At 45.8% G+C, this 16099-nt stretch overlaps 1 protein-coding gene across 1 annotated transcript in view; it reads left to right on the top strand.

The window, feature by feature from the left end:
* Nucleotides 1–6361: 6361 nt before the first annotated feature.
* Nucleotides 6362–16099, top strand: part of BBS2 (Bardet-Biedl syndrome 2) — a 29312-nt gene continuing 19574 nt past the window's right edge. The window contains exons 1-5 of the mRNA XM_069549875.1: nt 6362–6679; nt 12625–12852; nt 14314–14439; nt 14712–14774; nt 15580–15657. Coding sequence (XP_069405976.1) covers nt 6563–6679; nt 12625–12852; nt 14314–14439; nt 14712–14774; nt 15580–15657 — 612 coding nt within the window. The 5' untranslated portion in view covers nt 6362–6562. The remainder of the gene's footprint in view (nt 6680–12624; nt 12853–14313; nt 14440–14711; nt 14775–15579; nt 15658–16099) is intronic.

Genomic DNA, 16099 nt, shown 5'->3' on the forward strand with positions numbered 1-16099 from the left:
CAGGGAGTCACGTGATGAGAGACGGCTGGATCGGGCATCCAAGGAGGCTGCCTGTGAACCGTTCTCACACAGCCAGGCTCTGTGCGCTGCGCTCTGCCCCAGTGTCCCGGCCCCTGCCCTCCAGGTGTTGTGGAGGGATGCTAATGGCGACTCTCTCAATGTCAGGGAAACTTGAGCCTGGGGTCCTTTACTGGCAGGTTCTGGGGCAACTGGTAGGGAGGGGCTGTGGATCTCCAAAGGGCACAGAGTGCCCTCACCCTCATACTCCTTTATTTTTAAGTCGTGTACACGTTTTATCACAAAAGTAAAGCAAGCTTGCTATAACCACAGCAAACATCACAGTGCGTAAATAAAAAGGCAGAACTCCATCTCCAGCTGATCCTTGCCCCAGTCTACATCCCTGATGTTGACTGGACCAGTGGAGGCCTCGGGTCCTGGGGGCCGTCCACCCCACTTCCCTCTAGGCCTTTAATCCTGAGTCCTAATGTGTGAGAGCCTCCTTTCTTTACACCTGCACACCCTCTAGTGGGGGTGCTTTGCATAGGCGAGGTGAGGGCAGTAGCAGATGTGACCAGAGGCCCCTGTAACTCAGGTTCTAAATTCTCTGTCTCACCTAGTCCCACCAGCCTTTAATTAGTGAGTTTGGTTTTTTGATCCCAGAGCTGAAAGGATATTGGGAATTAAGCCACCTACTCTTAAAAAAAGAGAGAGAGAAAAGATACCAACTATATTACAATATAGTTGGATGGCATCACCGACTCAGGCATGAGTTTGAGCAAGTTGGTGATGGACAGGGAAGCCTGGCGTCCTGCAGGCCATGGGGTCACGAAGAGTCGGCCACAACTGAGCGACTGAACTGAATATTACAATAGCAACCTTAATGATGCTGGGAAAGATTGAGGGCAGGAGGAGGAGAGGGCGACAGAGGATGAGATAGTTGGATGGCATCACCAATTCAATGGACATGAGTTTGAGCAAGCTCCAGGACATGGTGAAGGACAGGGAAGCCTGGCATGCTGCAGTCCATGGGATCACAAGGAGTCAGAAACGACCGAGCGACTGAGCAACAGGTCAAAAGCGACTGTTGCAACAGGTAGCAACAGGTCTACCTTTTCACCTAGAGGTAAAATTAATAACCTTATGATAACAATGATAATAACCATTTATGGGATCTCTTATTAAGGGCCAGGCATTGCTTTAAATGCTTTATTTATATCAGTTGGTCTAATTCCCACAACAATATTCTTCAGAAGTAGTACTATTATTCATCTTTCTCTTTTTTAAAAGAGACACAAGTACTTGGGGTGTTGACTGCAGGAGACTCATGGCTCAGACTCTGGAGCTCGGACCCCCTGGGCTGGCCACCCTGGTTCTGCCATTTACCAGCTGTGTGGTCTTGGGCTTAGGTTATGGGACCTCTCACCACTCAGTTTTCTCTCTTATAAAGCGGGATGATGACAGAATCTCTCTCAGAGGGTGGCTGTGAGGACCCAGTCAGTTAGTGTGTCCAGTGCCTGGCACAGAGAAGGCCCTCAATAAATGTGAGCGGGAGGATTAAATGATGGGCCTCAGTCTCAGCTAGGGATTGACTGAGGAGGAATTTGAACGCAGGTCTGCAAGCTGTCAAGGCTTGTGGGCTTCCCTGCTATGGACTGCTGCCAACCTACAGCCAGCCCCTCCCCTCCAAGTCCTGGGTCCCCAGGAAGGAGCCTCAGATCTCAGAAATGTGAAGATATGCCCTCTCTGAAAAGCCAGTGATTCCTAGTGGGGTATGAGAGGTAGAGAAAGACTGTGGGCCAGCCTCTCCTGGCCCTTGCTGGAAGGCTTCCAAGTCTCCTGCCCTGATCAGGGTTTAGATGAGGATTCTCTGCCCTTCTGTGGATCCATGCTGTTTCTAATTAGGGTTGTGATGTTGTTGCTGTTTAATTGCTAAATCGTGTCCACCTCTGCAACCCCATGGATGCCAGGCTTGCCAGGCTCCTCTGTTCATGGCATTTTCCTGACAAGAATACTGGAGTGGGTAGGGATATGATGCAAAGATTCAAATAGCCCCAATATGGTGGATGATATCGTTGGGGGACTGATGGAAGCACAGAGGAACGGCGGGTACCTCCCAAATGTGACAGCTGTTGTGAGAGAGACCCCCTGCAGTGGTGCCATCCAACCTATGAGATGAGGGTGAGAATGCTTCAGGCAGAGGGCCGGTGTGAGCAAAGGCAGAGAGGCCAAGAAAGCCTGTGAGGAGGGAGTGAGCTTGTGGCAAGAGGCAGTAGAAGAGGAGGCTGCAGAGGCCAGCAGGGGTCAGAACTTGAAGGGCTTTGTGTCATCTCTCAAAGAGCTTGAACTTACTTTGGCTAAAAATGAGGAGCCAGTGAAGAGTTATGAAGGGAGGAGGTGACACTGGTAAGGGTTTGTCATCTGTCATCTGTCAAACCTGCCTCACAGCGTTATTGGAGGATTAAGAAATGATCCATATAAAGTATTTTTTAATCATTTATTTTTCTTAGTTTTTAAAATTAGCTTTATTTATTTTTGGCTCCACTGGGTCTTTGTTGCTGCATGAGGGTTTTCTCCAGTTGTGGGGAGCAGGGGCTACTTTCTAGTTGTGGTGTGCCAGCTTCTCACTGCGGTGGCTTCTCTTGTTGTGGAGCACGGGCTCAGTAGTTGTGGCCCATGGGCTTAGTTGCCCTGCAGCATGTGGAATGTTCCCAGACCAGGGATCGAACCTGTGTCTTCTGCATTGGCAGGCAGATTCTTAACCACTGGACCACCAGGGAAGGCCCATATAAAGTGCTTGGAGTGGCACCTAGAAAGTGCTTATTAAATGTTCAGTGCTGCTGCTGCTGGTGTTGGTACTGTCCTGCAGTGAAGAGTGAAAGCAACTCTTGCAGACCACCCAGGCAGTACAGAGTGAGTGAGGCTCAGCACAGTGGACAGAGTCTAAGACCACCCTTACATGGATAACCAGCAGGCCATGGATATCTGCTGTCTGCCTGCTAAAGACCAACAAGCAAGCTTCCTGGTGTGGCCCCTCCTGGCCTCTTTCTCACTCACTAGGCTCCAGCCACCTTACTGTGTTTCTGATCTTCAAGCATGCCCATCCCTGGGCCTTGGACCCAGCTGTTCCCTCTGTTTGGAACGACCTTCCCCCACACCTTCTCTTGGCTGCCACTGTCTTGTCACGGAGCTCTTGGTTCAAATGTCATTTCCTCTGAAAAGCCTTTTCTGAGCCTTGGCGTATCAGCTTTATCTCCAGAAAAAGCAATCGTACTTGCTTTCATGTTTAATGTCTGTTGCTCCCTGTCCCCTTGTTACAGACTGAATTGTGTCCCCCTCAATTCATTTGTTGAAGTCCTGACCCCTATACCCCAGAATGTGACTGTATCTGGAGATGGGACCTTTAAAGAGGTGATTACGTTAAAATGAGATCCTTAGGGCAGGCCCTGATCCAATATGACTGCTGTCCTCAGAAGAAGAGGAAATTTGGGCACACAAAGAAGGGTGAATGCACAGAGGTACTGTAGGAAGAGGCAGCAAGAGGGTGGCCATTTGCAAGCCGAGGATAGAGGCTCCAGGAGAAATCACCTGTTTTGGCATCTTGGACTTCCAGCCTTTAGAACTGTGATCACACAAATTTTTGTTGTTGAAGCTACCCAGTTCGTAGTATTTTGTTATGGTAGTGTATTAGCAAACAAATATACTTCTAGGTGTAACTTCTATAAGGGCACAGAGTATGTCTTTCTGGATTGCCACAGTGTCCCTAATGTCCCTAATTCATTGAACACTGACTTAGCATATGGAGACCTTCAGTAAATGTGAGATGACCTCTATTAGAGATTTATTCTTTTCAAGCTGTTCTAGGAGAGATGGCCTGTCAGCCTGTGCTCAGCTATTAGCAAAGTGGATTCAGTGAGATGATGCCTTCCTGGAGACAGAGTCTAGGGGTTGAGGGGAGGAAAAGAAAGAAAAGAAAGTGAAGTCGCTCAGTTGTGTCTGACTCTTTGTAATCCCATGGACTGTAGTCAACCAGGCTCCTCCATCCATGGGACTTTCCAGGCAAGGGTACTGGAATGAGTTGCCATTTCCTTCTCCAGGATATCTTCCCAACCCAGGGATTGAACCCAGGTCTCCTGCATTGCAGGCGGATTCTTCACCAGTTGAGACACCAGGGAAGCCCAAGAATACTGGAGTGGGTAGCCTATCACTTCTCCAGGGGATCTACCTGACTCAGGAATCGAATTGGGGTCTCCTGCATTGCAGGCGGATTCTTTACCAACTGAGCTATGAGGAAGGCCCTACATTCCATCAAGGCCCTCAAATTTAGTCTTTAGACATTATCTCCCAAAGAGATTACAACTAGTCATGGACATCCCCCATAGGCTTGAAAAAAGATGCTCATTTGAACAGCTATAATTGCAAAATGCAAATATCAAGAATATTCTAGAGCCCATCTTTCAAGACCTACCTTCAACATCTGACACAGTGATATTCCTCCTCCTGGCAACATTCTCTTCACTTAGCTTCCTTCTCAGTCTCCTCTGTTGGTTCCCACTCATCTCATCCCTCAGCCTTAAATGTTTATTTTCAGAAGTCAGCCAGAGCGATCCCTTAGTGTCTTTGCACCTGAATTTCCTCTGTTGAAACACACTTCCTCAAAACCGATTCCCTTTTAGATTCTTGCCTGAATGTCACTTTCTCAGTGAGGTCTCTTCCCTACCACCATATTTTAAAAAATTATTTATTTTGGCTGGCTGGGTCCTTGTTGTGGTGCATGGGCTTTCTCTAGTTGCAGTGATTGTGGGTTACTCTCTGCTACTCTCTGTTGCTTTCTTGGTGGCTCAGATGGTATAGAACCCACCTGCAATAAGGGAGACCTGGGTTCAATCCCTGGGTTGGGAAGAACCCCTGGAGAAGGGAATGGCTGCCCACTCCAGTACTCTGGCCTGGAGAATTCCATGGGCATGGGAAGCTGGCAGGCTACAGTCCATGAGATCGCAAAGAGTGGGACATGACTGAGCAACTTTCACTTTCCCTAGTTGCAGTTCACAGGCTTCTCATTCCGATGGCTTCTGTCGTTGCAGGGCGTGGGCTCTAGGTGTGCAGGCTCAGTAGTCGTGGCACACAGGCTTAGTCGCCCCATGGCATGTGGAATCTTCCTGGACCAGGAATAGAACCCATGTTCCCTGCACTGGCAGGCAAATTCTTAACCACTAAACTACCAGGGAAGTCTCCCTACTACCTTACTTAAAATTGCACTTTCTCCAAACTTCCATCTCTCTTTCCTCTTTACCACTTACCACCAAAAGACTTCCCACATGTATTTCTCATTTAGTGTTTGTCTCCTCTGACTTGTATGTCAGCTTCAGGAGACGGGAGGTTTGTCTTATGTTTACTGCCATATCTCTACTTCTAGAATAGGGCCTGACACATAGTTCAGTTCAGTCGCTCAATCTTGTCCAACTTTTTGCGACCCCATGGATTGCAGCACACCAGGCCTCCCTGTCTATCACCAACTCCCAGAGTTTACTCAAACTCTTGTCCATTGAATCGGTGATGCCATCCAACCATCTCATCCTCTGTAAACATAGTAAAGTCTCAAAAAATAAATGTCTGAATGAATGCTAAGAAATTGATAAAGAACTACTTAAAGATGAGAGTTTAAAGTATGATTTTCCCCCCCAGAGGATTGATATATTAAGTAATTACTGTGGGCATCAACATAACAGCTAAAGTAAGAAGTGTAGATATTCAAGGCATTTTTGTCGTCCAGTCACTAAATCATGTCCAACTCTTTGTGACCCCAAGGACTGCAGTGAGCCAGGCTTGCCTGTCCTTCACTGTCTCCCGGAGTTTGCTCAAACTCCTGTTCATTGAGTCGGTGATGCTAGTCGCCCCCTTGGACTTCCCGGGTGGCTCAGAAGGTAATCTGCCTGCAATGCAAGAGATGCGGATTCGATCCCTGGCTGGGGAAGATCCCCTGGAGAAGCGAATGGCTACCCACTCCAGTATTTCTTGCCTAGAGAATTTCATGGACAGAGGAGCTTGGCGGGCTACAGTCCATAGGGTCGCAAGGAGTCGGACACGCCTGAGCGACTAACACACACATTCAAGGTACATTTATTGAATAAGCCCTTGGAATGGAGTGGATAGAAATAAATGTAGGCTGCAACAGTTGGGCAGCTTGGTTGTGGTGCTGCTAGAATAAGAAGCCCCAGGGGTGCGATGGATCAAACACCGCCACGGTAGGCCCGTAGTTGAGTGGAACCCAACGCTGGTAAACTACCGCAGGAAAATGGCAAGACCCCACCCGCGAGACCCAAGTCCAGCCTCAGCAGCGCTTGAGGCCCGACCGCGCAGCGGCAGAACTCGGTGGGCGGGCCTGCGCAGCCGCAGAAAGAGCTCGCGGCCTGAGGTCCGAGTCAAGATCGCATCAGTTTCCCGCCTCGCCTGATGTAGCCAGACCGGTCCGGTCCGGTCTCCGCGCCTCTCAACGCCTCGCTGAGGCCGGGTCCGCAGCGCCGGTCTCGGGCCACTAGCCCTCTTCTCTTGAACCGCCGCCAACATGCTGCAGCCCGTGTTCACCCTGAAACTGCGCCACAAAATCAGCCCCCGCATGGTGGCCGTAGGGCGCTACGACGGGACTCACCCGTGCCTGGCGGCCGCTACCCAAGCGGGCAAGGTAACCGCTCCCACCCATTCCCACCCGCACGGGGCCCGGGCCCCGGGAGTCCCCGCGACTTCCGCGGGCCGAGTCCTGGCAATCCCACAGCTCATTCTCAGACCCCGCCCCCAGCCAGGGTTGCCAGGCAACGGGTCGGTAGTCTAGCCAGCTCTCGGTTCTGAGCAGAAATCCTGAATAACAAAGCGGAACGGCCCTTCTGAACAGTTAACTTGTCTTCAGGCTCTTAGACTCGGATGATGTTGCAGTCTCTTTACAGATAGGGAGCATAGAGAAGAGAAGTCCCCTGCAGGGAAGGCCTTGGTCAGGGTTAGCAGTAATGGAGGACCCCAGATTCAAGCCCAGAGCCTCTGCCCTTCGCTGGGAACGTCCTACCATCTCAGACTGCCTCTTAGAGGCAAACAACTCTACGGCAGGAAAAAAAAGAATAGATATCTCTGACTTAAATGATTCAAATTGCTCCTTTGATCTTTATCCATGTACATTCATGTCTCTTCCTGTAATTTATTCACTAAGTACCTATTAGGGGCTTACTGTGTACCCTGTGCTGTGCAAAGTGTGGGCGTCGCGGAGACGAAAAAGATACGGTCATTCAACATCTCACCAGACTTACTGAACACCTTCTTTGTACTAGATCTTGGGGATTCAGAGATAAAGCTGGAGTCCGTATTTTCAGAAAGCTTCTGGTCCAGAGGGACAACAGACAGGGCAAATCAGGGCACTATGTGCTGATGGAGGAATGCCCGAAAAACATGGAATACAGTGACGCCAAGCTTAATGACTGCTAACAGTTACAAAGCCTTATTACATTAATTATCTCAGCGTCCTTGCTAAATTGCCAACTGATGTAGCATAGCACAGGTGTGGTAGATCCTGGCTTTGGTACCTACTGATTTCATGACCTTGGGCAAGGTGCTTAATAGTATCTACCACATAGAGTTGTTAAGAGGATTAAGTAAGTTACTATGTGTTATGCTCTTGGCATATAGGCAGTAGTCACTAATTGTTAGCTGTTATTTTCTTTTTATTACTCCCACTTTACTGATTAGAAATAATGGTTCAGAGAGGTTCAAAGCAATGTTTGAGGTTGCTCAACTGGAAAGTGGTAGAAATGAGATTAGAGCGCCTGTTCTCTGACCCAGCTTGGATTTAACAAGTTGACATTTATATAATGATTTATAGTTTTCAAGACACTTCCACCTCCAATATGTGTTTTCTCATTTGCTCCGCCTTGGGATACATCAATTAAAACGTAGTGATTCATTTCAATTAAGTTGTATAATGGAGGAAAGCACTTAGCATAGAGCCTTGCACTAATGTTAGCTGTGATAATGTGAGGAGACACTGACAAATACCAGAAAGAAATTCCTATTGGTTTTTCTGTAGGTACACAGCAGCTACATAAATGGGCTGAAAAGTTCCCATTGACATTAGCTCAGCCCTGAGTTTACTGAGGGCTTGCTGTGTGCTGGGCACTGTTCTTAACTCTGCAGCTACAAGGGTGAAAGTGACAGACAAGTCTTACTGGCTTTATTCCCAGGTGGCGCTAGTGGTAAAGAACCCGCCGCCCAGTGCAGGAGACACAGGAGACATGAGTTCGATTCCAGGGTCAGGAAGAGCCACTGGAGAAGGAAGTGGGAACCCACTCCAGTATTCTTGCCTGGGAAATCCCATGGACAGAGGAGCCTGGCCGGCTATGGTCCATGGGGCTGCAAAGAGTTGGACACGACTGAGCCGTTAACACTTCTGTCCATTCCCTTGGAGGTTACATTTGAGAGAACAAGCCAGATAGTTAACAGATACACACAGTCTGCAGAGGGGTAATGGCTGTTCTAGACAGGGTGATCAGGTAGGCTTCTGATATGATAACTGTGGAGCAGAGGTTTGAAGGAAATGAAACAAGCCCCTGCAGAGAGGTGGAGTTAAGTGTATCAGCAAGTACACACGGGCTTTGAGGTAGAGGGTATACTTGGTGTGTTCCAGAAACACAGGAAGGCTTCTGGGACTGGAATGGATTGAGGGAGGCAGTGAGGTGGCCGGTAGCTGGATCATATAGGGCCTCATAGGCCACAGCAGAGACCTTGGTTTTTGATAAAGTGGGTGACTGGGATTTGGCTTATGTCTTCGATGAAGGATTACTGGGGTGGTGCTGCAACAGAGATGCAGGGAGTAGAAGCAGGCTTCTCTGGAAACCCTTTCATTAGAATGTGGCCTAGAGAGGGAGGCAGGGGCACCTTAATCTAGGTCAGCTTCTGAAGACGGGGGAGAAAGGGAGAGATGGGCGTTCCTGTGGTCTCTAATCAGATACTTTATATTCAGAACTTCAAAAACAGATCTGAGAAGTTCTGACCTGATCTTTAGACTTAAAAAAACACAAATTGGCACCATTTTATGATCCAAACAACACACAAAAATATAATTTCCTTTAAAAACAAATGTCTCCGGTAAGACTGAAGCCTTCCTTGACTGTGGGGGCCCATGTCTTTAGAAACAGGATTTTGTCATTTTCTGTGGGACTCTGTTGTGAAGGTGGGGCTGACTTATTGAGATCTGGTCTCTGCACCTGAGCAAGGATATTTTGAAAAGGGGTTTCTTGCAGGATGAACATAGTTCATCTGGGGACATGTTTCCTCTCACCATAGAATATATATTGCAGCAGCACCCCCTCAGCTAGAACAAACGTGTAAACTACAGCCAGTTCTTTGGCTTGAAGGCACTGTGTGTGTGTGTGTGCGCGCGTGCGTGTGTGTGTGCGTGTGTGCTCAGTTGTGTCTGACTCTTGGTGACCTCATGGACCCCATCAGGCACGTCTGTCCATGGAATTTTCTAAGCAAGAATACAGGAGTGGGTTGGCATTTCCTCCTCCAGGGGATCTTCCCAACCCAGGGATCAAACTCGAGTCTCGTGGGTCTCTGGTATTGGCAGGCAGATTCTTTGCCCCTGGGCCACCAGGGGAGCCCTGCATAAAGGCCCTGGCAGTGACTGAGCCTGTGGCCAGATGAGTCTCCTGGGCACTGATTTCCGCGGGAGGGGACTAGGGAGGAACCAGACGCCTGGGACTCTGGCAGCAAAGCTCAAACTCCTTTCATCCCAATAACAATGAACGTGAAGTCCACAGGTTATTTTTCTTGCTATTCTTTTTCAGCCTTTCTAATTACTAGAAGACTCAGTAAGAATTCTTTTGTTCCGAACTATTATGAAAGGAAGTAAGATATGGCTGGAGATGACTGGAGCCTGACACCAGGCTTGTGTCTCCTGTCACTTATCGGTGGTGAGACCTTGGGAAAGGAAAGGCCGTAACCCCTCTGACCTCTTCTGCCTATCCAGAGGACTAAAGGCAGTAATGTTGATAAAAGCATGTTGTGAAGTATTACACAAATGAGAATGTGAACACAGTAGTCAGTAGCTACACACCTTTTCTGTAGGTTTCTCATCAGTCTTTTTTTTAAATTTATTTTTAATCGGAGGATAATTGCTTTCCAAGGTTGTGTTTGTTTCTGCTGCAAACAACGTGAATCAGCCATATGTATACATATATCCCCTCCCTCTTGAACCTCCCTTCCACTCCCCGCCTCACCCATCCCACCCCTCTAGGTTGTCACAGAGCCTCAGGTTCAGCTTGCTGTGTTACACAGCGACTTCCCCCAGCTGTCTGTTTTACATATGGTGATGTATATGTCTCAATGCTGCTGTCTCAGTTCCTGCCACCTCCTCCTTCCCCCACTGTGTTCTCTATGTCTGCGTCTCTATTCCTGCCCTGCAAATAGGTTCATCAGTTCCATTTTTTAGTTTCCATAAGTATGCTTTTATATATGATATATGTTTTTCTCTTTCTGACTTACTTCACCCTGTATGACAGACTCTAGGTTCATCCACCTTTGTTCAGCTGACTTAAAATTTGTTCCTTTTTACGGCTGAGTAGTATTCCATTGTATATATGCACCGCAACTTCTTTATCCAGTTGTCTGTCAATGAACATCTAAATCTAATAAGCCTTGTAAAAATTATCTTTTGTTGAACAGGTTACCTTGCTTAGATAATAATTTAAAATTAATCCTGCTTGGATGTAAAACCGAGTCCCCTAAAACTGAGTTCCTCTACTGAGTTTATGATTAGCTTCTCTATCCAGAACTCTTATTTCCTTTCTTGTTCCACACCCTCAGGCTTGAGGAGTATCAGAGGAAAGGGGAGACTGTAACCAAGCTGGACCCTAGTGGGCCTTCCTGGGACAGCCCCCTCCCAACCAGCCTTGTCCTCTACTTCTTGTTTGTTGAAAAGCTTTAGTCTCCCAGGCCTCCCTTGAGTCTCAGAAGGCTGGCTCAAGTGTTAATGTTTAGGAATGTGAAGGTGTAGAAACAAGCTTTTGAGCTGGGACACTGGCAACAGTTTGGACGATAGAATTACCAAACTCCCAGTTCCCTGAAAGCTGTGAGGGTCTGGCACACATTCCTAAGTTGTTTATACAGGGAGCAGACCCCTACCAGTTGGAAACTGCTGATCATGAGCATATAGACCCCAGACTGGGTTGAAACTAGAAGACAGGTGAGGCTTAAAACCTCCCCTTGATGCCAACCAGTCCAGGAGTTGTGTGCAAGCTGCTCAGATGCCCTGCGGCCCCCTCCTGCCCACATTGCCTTTAAAACTTTTCTCTCCTATCTGGCAACTTGAAGATGGTCTTAGGATGTTAGTCCACCTTCTTCCCAGGTTGCTGGCGTCTTGAATAAAGCAAAATTTCCTTTCCCACCAACACTTGTCTCTTGGGTATTAGCCTTTTGAGTGGCGAGCAACCAAACCAGCCTCTCTGGGTTACAGATTTACACCGAAGAGTTGAAATGCTCATTTAAAATTAGAAAATTTTCTCAGAGCAACTAAGCCCGTGAACCACAACTGTTGAGCCTGTGCTCTCAAGCCTGGGGGCCACAGCTGCCGAAGGCCACGAACCATAGTTCCCGTGCTCCGCAACAAGAGAAGCCGCCACAAGGAGAAGCCTGCGCCCTGCTGCGAGAGAGCAGCCCCTGTTCACGGCAACTGGGGGAAAAGCCTGCTCGCAGCAACAGAGACTTGGCACAGCCAAAAATAAATAAGTAAAATGAAATTAGCAAGTTTTAGAACTACATGGGGGCTTAAGGGATCTCTAGTTTCTCATCTTTTTTTTTTTTTTTTTTTCAGAAAATGAAAATTTCCCTAATGAAATTTCTATACTGTATATCTGTGGCCTAATGTCTCAGATCCCCCCCACCCCAAACCCAGTTACCCATCTTGGGAGCAACATTGCCCCTCTTGAGAATGTTTCTTCTAGTCTAAACCTCCTTTTACATACGAAGCCTAGGGAAATTTAAAGATTTGTAGGGACACTCAGATGATTATATTTGTGATAGTTGAAACTGCTAGATTAATTAACTTTGACTTAATTAATTCTGTCTACTTGTATAGACTATGAAAGCCTTCAAGAAGCTTGCTTTGTGTGACCCTTAGGATTATAAGATTTACTAGTGATCAGTTTTAAGGGTTAGGAAGTGAATTTGTTAGGTGTTGGGATGAAAGATAATGAAGTGTTTATTACTCAGTTTTCTCTAATCTTTGTGTGTGTGCGCAATCTCATTGTAACTGATAGCAACTTCCTATAGGAAAAGGCTGATTTGTAAGAGTGCTTGAACGTCCTGCCGATTGGTTGTATGTAAGCTGCCCTGGGAAGTGACAACTAGATCTTGGCCATTATTTTGGTCTTTACAAGGCTGAGAGCCATTGGATTTCCACAGTTTGAAGTGATTGAAAGCCAGCCATGCACAGAACTGTGTATGGGTGTTTTTAAGTTTGGTGGATGATTAAATCCCTTCTTGTTAACATTGGTAATCTGTTAATAACCTGAGCCTTTTAATAAAAATATATGTTAATTTTGCATTTTTTTTAATGTTAAGGGGATGTAATTAACTTTCTTCTTGTAGGTTTTTATTCACAACCCTCATTCACGGAGCCAGCATCTCGGTGCACCCAGGGTCCTCCAGAGCCCCCTGGAGTCAGATGTTTCACTTCTTAACATTAACCAGACAGTCAGCTGCCTGACCGCAGGAGTACTGAACCCTGAACTTGGCTATGATGCTCTTTTAGTGGGAACACAGACCAATCTGTTGGCTTATGATGTCTACAATAATTCAGATTTGTTCTACAGAGAGGCAAGTATATCCCTTTATGACCATAAAACTCCCACTTCCCGTTAACGTCCACTGGTTTTTTATTTTTTTTAACGCTTGAAAGAGATCAGACATTTATTTGGGTTTATTATGTGGCTTTTGTAGTGTAGTTAAAAATGCACGTTTTGCTATTTACATCTTCTTGACACTTACTTATTTGGTCATGGTTGGTAATCATTTGGTGATTCTCCAGATTATCTTTCAGGAGGTATTATCTGTTGATAGCTTCCCTGGTGGCTCAGTGGTAAGGAACCCACCTGCCAACGCTGGAGGTGCGGGTTCGATCCCTGGGTCGGGAAGATCCCTCGGAGAAGGATATGGCAACCCACCCCAGTATTCTTGCCTGGGAAATCCCATGGACAGAGAAGCCTGGCAGGTTACAGTCCGTGGGGTTGCCAAAGAGTTGGAAACGACTTAGCGACTGAAAAACAACAGAGTTATCTGTCGATACGTTCATCTGTCAAGATTCATCATTAAAAATTCAGCCAGCAGCCAGAAAGCCAGCAAACAGGTCTCCTGGCAGCTTTGCATTGAAGTTTAGTCTAGCCGTTTCCAGAAGCACTCACATAGCCTGCCATCCTCAGCCTGCTGCAACTTTAATACTCAGTACAGTCTTATACACAGGATAGTCCATATTCATTATATAAAAATAATCACCCATAATGTCTTCATTTGGAAATAACACTTAACTCTTGATGGATTTATCCTGACTTTTTACTTAGTATTTGTGAGTGAATTCTTTGTTTACAAAATGGGATCATGGTATAGACATGTAATCTTTTACCTTTTTTCTATAACAGATTGATTAAGATATAATTCACATACCGTACGGTTCACCTATTTAAAGCATACAGTCCAGCAGTTTTCAGTTTATTCAGAGAATTGTGTAACCTTCACCACAATCAGTTTTAAAACATTTTCATCAAATTGTGCTTATGTACTTTATTCAAGAAGTCTGAGACATGTACTAGTTCGGAATGGTGGGTCTATAGGTGCTTGTAGTTTTAGTACTTACAAGTGAAAATGAGCAGTAGTAAGAGAACTGATTAATCAGTATTACTAGATTTCCATCTAAAGTGGTTAAAATAGATTACAAAAGTTTGGGTGTTTTAATGGCATAAGTCTGATTCTCTGAGAATTTGGCCTCTAGAACTCGGTGGTCCAAGAGAGCCTGGGGTCTTAGAGTAGGTTTTCATAGCAGGTTAGTGTGAGAGACCAAGGGCCTGAGTTTGTCCTGAGTCAGTGCTCATCCTTGCGTAAGCCATGTTAGCCACAGACACTGTCCTCGATGGGCAGCTCTGGCTTGCTTCTCAGGAGACCTGGTGGCTTCTCAGAAATGATGACAGAAGCCTTTGAATTTCCAGATAAAAAGGATGTACTTACCTCCAGTGTGCCTGTGCAGCATTGTGTCTGAGGGTTTGTCTCTTCTGTTTTTCTTCTTAGGTAGCAGATGGGGCCAATGCAATTGTGCTGGGGATGTTGGGAGACATTACCTCCCCTCTTGCAATTATTGGTGGAAATTGTGCTCTGCAGGGTTTCAATCATGAAGGAAATGATGTCTTCTGGACGGTATGAAGAACGAAATACTCTCTTTAGTACTCTTAAACATTTTTACCTTTTTAATGCTCTTTAGGTCTTGTTTGCTTGTTTGTTTAACCACGGACAGTAATGAATAATGGAAACAAAATAAAACAGTATTTATAATTTTATACATCAAAAAAAGGATGTGAGTAACGTGAATTTTGAATTCATGGTTTATTTTGTCCTGTCTTTCATGTAGCTCCTATGTTTGGATTAAGTGAAAAGAAATGGCGTAGTAATGACTTGGGTTTTATTTTCAGGTGACTGGAGATAATGTTCACTCCTTGGCCTTGTGTGACTTTGATGGTGATGGGAAGAAAGAGGTATGTGGGGGAGGAGACCCTTCTCTTGTGTGTACGGCTTAGCTGAGTACATACATTTCCCCAGGACAGTGAGCTTAGCTTTGAGAGAAGTGTTAGCTTCTCATGGTTGATTTTGCTGTTCTGTTGCCTGAATGATGAACTAATTGGCCTCATTTGTCTTTCTCGTCTCTTTTGAACAGTAATTCATTTATGTTTGTCAAATACAGAGATCAAGACCATATTTCAAAGACCCCTGATGGGGGAGAGGGCAGAAGAGTTGTTGGGAGCACAGTCTCATTCACAGTCTTATAACTTAATTCCAATGTTTTAAAATCATATTAGTACGTACTTGTCAGTTTTGGCCAACTTTTTCAGGAATCTGGACGTTTTAGAGATTGGCTTTTAGCTTTTTAAATTACTCTAGTGGTTTCTCTAGAAGTTAACCTCTTGAGCAGCCAGTGAAGCACTGTGTTGGACATTGACTTAACCTCCGACTGTCTGCAGATACTGGGCTCTGGCTTTTGAAGCAGGGCTTCCACCTGCAGGCAGACAGATGCTGAACCAGGTGCCTGGTGAAAGAACTTGTTCTGGTGGGAGGTGCCCACGTGGCAGGACCAATGTAGTAACCACTGTTTCTTCACTGACCAACTCGTGACCTTCTCATTGGAAGGATCCTTTCTGAACATCTATCACCGAGAAGTTGGAATTCCTGGGTGCCTCTAGTAGCATACAGAGTATCATGCAATTTTTTTGTTTTATTTATGGAAATTTTGCTGTCTTCACTTACTGAACTAAATATGCCTGATTTTTTTTTTTCCCCTTTCAGCTTCTTGTTGGATCTGAGGATTTTGATATCCGAGTTTTCAAAGAAGATGAGATTGTGGCAGAAATGTCAGAAACAGAGGTAAGCACCACCTCAGAATCGTGATAACCTTGACAGATTAGCATAGTTAAATGTAGCATAAAATGAGAGTGCTGGGACATTTCACTACCCAGTTTTATGGTAAAGACTGTGGGGATTAAATAGAGCAGTACGTTACAGAGAAAGAAGCCTTTAAATATCCTATATCAAGATATATTTTGACTCAGTGCTCTCTAATGACCCAGAGGGATGGGGAGGTGGGAGGGAGGCTCTAGAGGGAGAGCATATATGTATATATCCAGCTCAGTCACATTGTTGTACAGCAGAGACTAATTATAAAGCAGTTGTACTCCAATGAAAAAATTAGATATATTTTGAAAACACTGATTAGACAAAAATTATGCAGCACAAAAAGGTATTTCTTTTAGTGAGCTATTGTATAATAATAACAACAATGGCAACCATTTATTGTGTACCTGATGTA

This window comes from Ovis canadensis, chromosome 14, assembly GCF_042477335.2.
Source record: "Ovis canadensis isolate MfBH-ARS-UI-01 breed Bighorn chromosome 14, ARS-UI_OviCan_v2, whole genome shotgun sequence".
Lineage (NCBI taxonomy): Eukaryota > Metazoa > Chordata > Mammalia > Artiodactyla > Bovidae > Ovis > Ovis canadensis.